The sequence below is a fragment of the Actinia tenebrosa genome, unplaced genomic scaffold (genome assembly GCF_029948245.1).
Source record: "Actinia tenebrosa isolate PJP-AT-01 unplaced genomic scaffold, QUT_ActTen_1.0 PGA_scaffold3__52_contigs__length_22856419, whole genome shotgun sequence".
Lineage (NCBI taxonomy): Eukaryota > Metazoa > Cnidaria > Anthozoa > Actiniaria > Actiniidae > Actinia > Actinia tenebrosa.
In genome coordinates this window covers 140,218-149,287 of record NW_028292580.1, presented here as the reverse complement: position 1 = coordinate 149,287, position 9,070 = coordinate 140,218, and the positions used below count along the sequence as shown (strand labels likewise).

Genomic DNA, 9,070 nt, shown 5'->3' with positions numbered 1-9,070 from the left:
AGTTTTATCGAAGGAATAGGACGTAAAGACTATTGAATTCATGTTTATTCATCGAAGACTAACGTAACGATTAATAAAATATGGACAGAAAGATCCAAGTGAGTAATTAGTGATTTATTTGGTCTACTAACAAGCACAAACCAATTATTCTTCTACAGCCTATGATAGAATAGTAAACTCAGCATAATAAGAATATGTATGCTAGTATTGCACATTAATTTGTATATACAGTACACCTATATGATGGTTAGCTATACTGTTATCCTTAATTGTAGATAACAAATACCAGGATTATATCGAAATCATGTCGAATCCAAAAATATTTACAATTCAATATTTTGAGAATTTATTAATTGTACAATATGTAAACTTGGTAATGGACATTCTGTCGTGATACTTTTATAATTACAGGTGTAATTTGTGCTTCTTCACAGAAAAGGTTGCAATGGAGTTATGGAATTAAAAAATTTATATTATGTTATAATATTATAAATACTATATACTTGTAAGTGCTTCTTTTTCGCCGCTAGACAAGAGTCAGTAAGAGAGACAGTTTGTTACGATAGATCGTTTTCACGCACGTGACCAAATCACTTGACAACCGTTGCTAGCCGTCATATTGGTGTACCAAAAGTGTAAACAAACCAAGAGCGTCTTGAGTGTGAAGATGGTTTTATGTATGATTGTTGGCTGCGCATCGAAAAGTGGAAGAGATAAAGGAGTTTATTTTGCAAGAGTACCTTCTATCGTTACTAGTCAAGGGGAAGAAGCTAAATATTTGTCAGAAGAAAGGCGATCGAGGTGGATCACAGCTATAAGCCGAGATGATCTGACGGAGGCGATTATCGAGAATGATCGAGTATGTGCCAAACACTTCGTAAGTGGAAGGGCTGCGAAACCTTGGGATAAATACAACATAGACTGGGTTCCAACTCTTCAATTAGGACACAAGAAAAAGCAGCGTTCAAATCTGGAAACAGCGGCAAAGAGAAGCGAGAGAGCGAGAAATCGCGAGCAAAAGAGGTCTTTGCCGTTTGACACTGAACACACTAGTGACGAAGAGCTGTTGGCAAAGCGAAAGAAACTGAATGAACCAGGTACTGAAGTTTTGAATATTGACTTCTGTACACCAGAAGAAGATGATTCAGAACAAAAGGATGCTGCCACTCAGACAGAGGAAGCAAAAATCTCCCAAGCAGGTACACAAACCGATGAGTTTGAATATCTTTTCGAGTCTCTTAAGCTGGACGATAATAAGCCATTTGACTGTTATGACTTTGAAAATAATGATGACAAAGTCTCCTTCTACACTGGATTACCCTCTTTTGATATATTAAACACAGTTTTTAAACACGTTTCACCACACGTAAGCCGAAGGACTCAAAGCCTGACACAGTTTCAAGAATTTGCCATGACACTGATGAAACTCAAACTTAACACGCCATTTCAAGATCTAAGCTATCGATTTTCGGTGTCCTTATCTACAGTCTCAAGAATTTTTTCTTCCTGGATGGTAGCTTTGGATATAAGATTACAACCATTAATCCACTGGCCAGAAAGGGAAGATTTGCACCGTACCATGCCCCAAAGTTTTCACTTTTCCTTTGGTAACAAAACCACTGTTATCATTGACTGTTTTGAGGTCTTTATTAACAGACCTTCAAACCTTTATGCCCGTGCACAAACTTTTTCTTCTTATAAGCACCACAATACAGTGAAAATACTCATTGGCATTTCACCACAAGGAAGTATCTCCTTTGTTTCAAAAGCCTGGGGAGGAAGAACTTCTGACAAGTTCCTGACAGAGAACTGTGGTTTAATGAAGATGCTAGTACCTGGAGATCTAGTCCTTGCAGACAGAGGCTTCACTATTCAAGAAAGCCTAATGTTTCACCGTGCACAGCTTGCCATCCCTGCGTTCACCAGGGGAAAAGACCAACTTGATCCTGTTGATGTGGAGCAAACACGTGGCATTGCTAATGTACGTATTCATGTGGAGAGAGTCATTGGACTTCTTCGGCGAAAGTACACAATATTTTCTGGCATTCTACCCATAGATTTCCTTCAGTGCAACCCTAATGATTCCAACGAAGATTCAAAACCAATGATTGACCGTATAATTAATGTATGTGCTGCTCTTGTAAACTTGTGCCCTGGAATAGTTGCATTTGATTGATTAAAACCAGAGAAATACATTGTGAGCCATTGTTCTTAGACAATGTAACATGTTTTGAATGAGAATTGGGGCTCACAATCATTTCTCTGTAAATTAATGCAGCAAATGTTACTATTACCCCTGATGCATTACTACACATAATACTTTTTAAAATGTTAACATACAGCGTGTTTCAGTTGAGTATGGAGGGCTGAGTTTTATTGAAAATTTTATCAATATGTTTTCGTGGGATAAAACTAATGTGGTCAAGCTAAGGCGGATCACTGAAGTTGTGATGGAAATGTGAAATACATGTAGGCATGTGAAAGTTTGAATTAGGCATGCACACTTTCATCGCAACTCCAACACAATCTATCTTTAGAAATCTTTGTATATGATTAAGTATCATGACATGTACATATGCTTTTTTGAAATTTTCTAATAGCATGAACACTAACTTTTTTAGGTCATTGTATTTCATAATTAACTCTTATAGTTAAACCTTTAGAGATAAATGTCTCATGAAATTAAAGAAATAGGCAATAATTTTTATTCCAAAATAAATGCCTCAAGAAGTTCAAGTGGTAGGGAAAAGTGTCAAATGACCAGCTTTAAGACAACTCAGCCAATGTGGCCGCATCCTTGGAATGATGAACTTCACAACTGGAGTTTTACCATAGGTTAGGCATGTGGCATATGCAATGGCAAACACACCACAATCACTCCCATTTTGCTGTTGTTGTACAGGTATATGAGTGATATTCTTGAAATTTGGACCAAGCAAATTCTTCGTGAGCTCGATTATCTCTTGCGAAATTGGTGATGTCATGCTGTCTAACAGGTTAACATACCCAGGAAGACAGCCAATAGATGTTAAGCATGCCCAGTGATTGTTATTCAAATGCACTATCTGAATGAAATCACCAGTAACAACACTGAACTGTCTGACAGGACCAAGGGTTGGTCTTTGGAAACCACTTACATTGCTGTTGACTTTCATAAGCAGTACATGTGCTTCTTGGATCACAGAACAGTCTAACCATCCTGTTGGAGATGCAATAAGGTCAAACTCTGACTGTGTAAGCTTTCCAAGTGGCTTTTGTTTGTCACTGACACTGCTGTTGGTTCCTTGGATTTGTTTGACAAACTTGACACTTCCACTTCCTTTTTTCTTATTAGATTGTGCTTGATTCTTTTTACAATCTGGGCATAACCATGTGGAATTAGCATTGTTTGGCATACGTTTAAGGCTTAAACAGGCCAAGTGAAAAAATTTTCCATTTTTGCACACAGGGTTATGGCACTCAATAAGCTTATCTGTATTCTTTGCCTTGCTCTTGCATATACAGATATCATCCAGGGCCAAGGCTTTAGAAGATGCTATTTTTTTCTTGCTTGATTGGGACTTGCCTTTAGAGTTTTTGAATTCAGGTAACAATCTGCAATTTGGGCAGTACCATGTTTTGGGTGTGGCTGTCAGTCCCAAGCATGAAAGATGAAATGTACTGATTGGGCACATGGGGTTGGCACAACAGACACGTGATCTATCTTGGGCAGTTCTACAAAAGCAAATAGCCCCACTTGCTGTTGGCTCACTTCTTTTTGAAGTATGCCTTCTAGTGGACCATTTTCCAAGCACTTCAGGTAAGACACAGGTTCTCCAAAAAGTGGTGAGCTTTGGCAATGCAATTTCCCAGTGTTCTTTGTCTGGGAATATTCTCGGCTGGACAAGTGTCGTACTCCCATCATTTCCAAATGCACATACAACAAAGTCAGTAATCTTTGTGTAAAGTAAACAGCTGCTGCTCGACTTGATAGTAATACTGGTGATCATGCTTAAGGGTAAACATTTCATTGTTATCTTTTAGTAGACAACATGATGACTTTGATAGATAGCTATTAAAGTCACAGTCCTCAATGCAAAAAGGGCATTTCACCTCCCCACATCCTTCTCCACAACAGTCGCAAGAACATAAGAAGTCAGGTGTCGCATGTATATATGGATAAGCTTCATTGATAAACAGACCACACTTCTGAACCTTGAAATTGGTGTGCTTCCCTTTCATTATTTGTTCATAGGCCTTGATAGCATCTTCCTCATGTTTACAACCATGAACAGTGGCTTTAGTGGTAAACTTGGCTAGCTCTGGGTAACAAATTGATTGTATTAGAGACAGGGAGGGCAAAGCAGGATCTGAGTGGCATGCAGCCTTACTTTGAGAAGCTCCAATTCTTCCAGCTCTGTGTTTGAAAAAGTTATGTCCTTTTGACTGTTTTAAGGTATCTCTCAATTTGTTCTATGTGATTTTTTGAAATTTCAATCTTTATGCCTTGACAGACCTTTATAAGCTCTGGATATGATAGATCTAAGTATTCCTTTTTACAAAGATCATTTACTGTTGGAACAGATCTGCTTTTCAGCACAAAGCTACTTGAGTATGGAGAAATCAAGCTTAGAACCACGGCCTTGTTTTGACTCTTGTTGATTTCCGCGTAGAAAGCATCCATTTCCGGTTCTGTAGGAGCTTTGCATTCTTTTGAAGAAGACTTTAATGTTCCTAAAACTTGTGTTGACTTGCTTTGACTGGGAATATCGTTATGATAATCGATTTTTTTCTCTAAGTCCGTCTTCATTTTTCGTGCAGAAGTAAAATTGATATCTCGTACTCTAGCATAATCAAGTTGTTTCACGTAGGTTGGCAAAATCCACGTGCACTTTACTTGGGTACAGGATAACTTGCCGTTTATTTTCGTCCAGGCTTCTAGGTAAAATAGTACGCTAGCTACGTGAGAACACGACTCACCAAGACCCGCTTTACAACCTAAACAGTGACAAGAAATTATGTTCCCCTGTTTTTCTGTGATTATCCATACTGGGATCAGAGCATCGTTCATTCGCTGAGAATGTCTCACCTTCGCGACAACAACAAACTTGTCAGAAATGATGTGGCCTTCTACGCTTGCAATAAATCCGGAGACCATCTGATTATAAGCTTCCAGACTACGAAAAGCTTTAAACTGTTGGTTTGTGTAGAAACTTGTTTCTAGTACGAGATAAAATAGCAGATCTGTAGATTCTACTGGAGGTAAACAGTCCGGCTCAAACAGGTTGCTGTCAACTAACACGGGGTCGATTCCAATCGACGAAATTTTATCAAGATAACGCCGTTTCACTCGAGTTTCCAGCTTCTTGGCATACTCAGATAGAGGTATTGAAGATAAATTTTCGCTAAACTCTTTTTTTTCCTTTTCGCCGGCAACATATTCCATATTATTCAGAGCACTTCGCTAGTCATGGCATGATTGTTACACACATGTTTTTGCATAGTCACGCTATCGAGGTACACCAATATGGCGACCGGAAATTGATGACGACACGTGAAAACGATCTATAGTTGAGAGGAGTCTAAGATGGCCTTAAGTTCGTTGAATTTGGCTTGGATGTTGACCATATTTACATTGTCTTTCTTATTTACATGTATCTTATTGATCCTAGATTGGGTCGTACTTGATGCTTATTTCACAGCTTTGTCACTAATGTTGGTTAGGCGGCTCTTTACATCAGTGATGGCTTGTGAATCCTCCTTGATTTTCTTCTTCTGCTGAAATATCATCAGGGCTAGTAGTTTTTATTCTTCGACACAGATGTGACTCATGGCTTTCTGAAAGTCTCTTGTCTGTCTCAGGTGCGGCTTGGGCTGGTATTGGAGGCCCACAGGACAAGTGCCTTTGGCGTGGTACTCTCAGGTATAACAAGGACTTTGTGGCTTTGGCTTTACGGGTCTGTAGGTACGATAGCCGGTTGAGATCAAGTTTGCTGCTGGTGACTTTAGGCCTCTTCGCCGGTGGCTGGCTTGATGGGATTTAATTGTCACTACTCATTTCTGTGGCTGATTGTTTAGTCGGCGATGTTAATGGTGAGATGGTTGGCAGAATCTCGGCAGTTTGTGTGTTGCTGAGAGGAAGATCGTCCATAGTTCCTAGTAGAACTGTTTTAAGTAGCAATACCGGTTTCGATAAATATTATATATCTATCTTCGTCAGTTGCTTTTATAGGTTAGTAGTTTTCAAGTATATGTGAGCAGCAAGTGTGGCTAGAGGAATTTAGAGCTACGTTCATATACCGTTAGCCTTGAACCTGATTGATTGGTTAGATATAATAAGGGTCAAGCTGCGTTCTGGTAGCTTGGTATTCGTCTGATTCAGGATGACTGGCAACAAACTGGTGCTCTCTAATAAGGAGAGATTCGTCATTTTCGAAATGAACCGTTGGATATCCTTCACAGAAATAAACAATTTTTCCGATGGTACCATTAACCAAAGTTTCTGACAAATTCTTTAGTAAAACTACTCCAGCTTCAGTTTTAAGGCGTAGGACGTGAGGCGCATTGCACGGACTCCTTAATACTGATGTGTTTATGTCAACATCCTTCGCTTTGAAAACGTATTCCTCCCCTTCCAGCTGTTCTAGTATTTGGTTGTTGTAGACTTCGCAAGGCATTCTTTTTGAGAAGAGGGTACGGCAGTTTCTTTCAGTGATGCCTGGTATGGGGCGTTTAATTGATTTTAGATAAGCAATGGCTATATGCAATGGTTTTCCTCTTCTAATATCACGAAGAATGTGAGGAAGGTCGTCGTCTTCATTTAAGATGGAAACCATATATCCAACTTTTCAAACAGTGATTTGATTACAAGGGAAATCTCATCAATAACGAGTGTCCGGCATTGTTTCCAACGCTGAAAGATGGCGTGGTTTATGTCCAATACCAATACCTATACAGCATGAAATAAATTTGTTATAATCTCAAGTTATATGATATTATTTATCGCTGATTAAGATCGAAGAAAAACTTACCAGCAAAGGAGTGAATGGTACAACCATTAATATTGCTTGCGGCGATCCCCGTGGGAGCAGTATAAAACAATCCATCTCTGAATTCCTGGAGATTGCGAATTTTCGAAAGTACTCGAAACTTTCCTGTTCCAGCCTCACAAGTTAAAAAAATGCTTCGTCCGGTCTTGATAATATCTATTACGCGATTTTGATGGACGCCAAGATCCAGATGCATTAAAAATGTTTAGTATAAGCACTTCACTGACTTCAGGCGATTAAACTTTTAACTTCTAATCGATCACAATAATGGTCGTTGGCTAGCTTGACCTCGAGGATGGGTCTGTCATCGCGTTAGGGTCGTATTACGAAGAACGAACCTTCGTTCGGGCTTCGTTTTGCGTTCGCCAAAGTCATATCTGTCATTGCTGTGTAAACAAAGTGCCCTATGTACTGCCAAAATAATTGGATTATCCGAGCAGACAAGAGCACAAAAGAACCGCTCTTGCTTTCCTACCCCGGTCTATTTTACTGTACTGAAGGTAAATTTGATTAACTTATTAAAGGTGAGTAATCGCTAACGAAGCGGCGCCGGCGCTGCTTAGCACGGATAGTGCAGCGGTAAATACTCAGAGCGTACAGCCGATTCAAACCAAAAAGACTGTTGGTGGACGTGGTACATATATTCATATCGTACAGCTGATTCAAACCTGAAAGACTGTTGGTTGGAAAAGACGTTTAGTTTTAGAGATAAGTGAACACTATTTAATATCCATTTAGGGAGCTGTCATTAATTATTGGGGGGGGGGGAGGGCCGGTAAATTATTTGGAGCTAGGGATCAAAAATTTTGGCACCACATAAAACTTGAGCCCAAAAATTTTGGCCCCCTCTGGCAAGACAGCCCAAAAAATTACAGCCCTCCCCCTCCTATAAATATCTTTAATTTTTGTATATTAATCTGGAACGTTGCATATATAAGCATATATAGCACTATAAGCATATATAGTAGTTAGATTGATATGTGGTGTTGCTTGCGAGGCACTTATTCTTTATAAAATACATCGATTTGAAAATGTTATGATGGAAAAGTATAGTAAAAATAGAAAATAATATATAGTTTTAGTTAGTTATGCCAAAAACATTTTAGTCAGCAACACTTGCTCTCCCCCTCCAAGTTCTGCAAACTCTTCCTGATCTTGTAGTGTTCAACAGACTAGCAATTTGTTCTTCTTCTTGATGCAATTCATCTTCAGTGTCTGAAGAGGAAAATGATGAAAGATCATCGTCATCGCTTCCAATCTCTTCAACCACTATTGATCATCATCCTCATCTTCGCCGACAGCATCCACTTTTTCGGGTTTTTTTTTCTTTTTTCTTTGCTCCCCTGGAGATTTTTAGTTGCTTGTTTTCTATATACATGTCGAGTACTGACACCTTTAATTTTTTCAGACCTCCATCCCCGGTATAAACCCTCCTAATTAAAGTCGTTGAAACATTTCTTCTTTTCTTCCTTCCTTGTAAGTTCTCTGGTCTCTGCCCTCTTTTTTCCCCTTTGTTCCAGATGATGAAGAAGTTCTAAGTATTGTGCTACTAGCCGTTTTTCAACCATGTACTTCTTGCCGAATTTCTCAACTGCGTCTTTATCATTCAGTTTGCCTGTAATTTAAATCAATTGAAATTATGTGAAACTGATTGATATTTATAAAGAAAAATGTGTTAAATAACATGCAATTCCAAACACCTTCCTTAATATTCTTACCAACAGCAAACAACTTTCGTAACGCAACTCTTAGTTGATAGTCAACTTCCCTGTTGTCTCTTGGGGTATCCTCCAATGTACAGTACGTAGTGCAGACCCTCCCTGCCATAGTCAGGATAAGGCCTCCTTACTCTCTCAACTTCTAACTCCATACCCTCACAAACCTCACACAAGGTTTCTACCAAACAGAATTATTATCAGTTTGTATGATTTATTTTGTGATATGCAAACTACACATATAGCATATACAGGGGCGGCGGAAGCTGAAAGATTTTGGGGGGGGCACTCCAATATTTCACGGTACCTTGAAATGACCCCCCCCCT

General features: G+C 39.1%; 1 protein-coding gene and 1 pseudogene across 1 annotated transcript; one reads left to right on the top strand and one right to left on the bottom strand.

Annotated features, from left to right (window-relative positions):
- Positions 1-622: 622 nt before the first annotated feature.
- LOC148907502 (uncharacterized) lies at positions 623-2,701 on the top strand. Its single transcript, XM_089035430.1, has one exon. The coding sequence runs from the start codon at positions 668-670 to the stop codon at positions 2,174-2,176; it is 1,509 nt and encodes a 502-aa protein (XP_088891556.1). The 5' UTR covers positions 623-667; the 3' UTR covers positions 2,177-2,701.
- Positions 2,347-5,540, bottom strand: LOC148907501 (uncharacterized; annotated as a pseudogene).
- Positions 5,541-9,070: the final 3,530 nt, after the last annotated feature.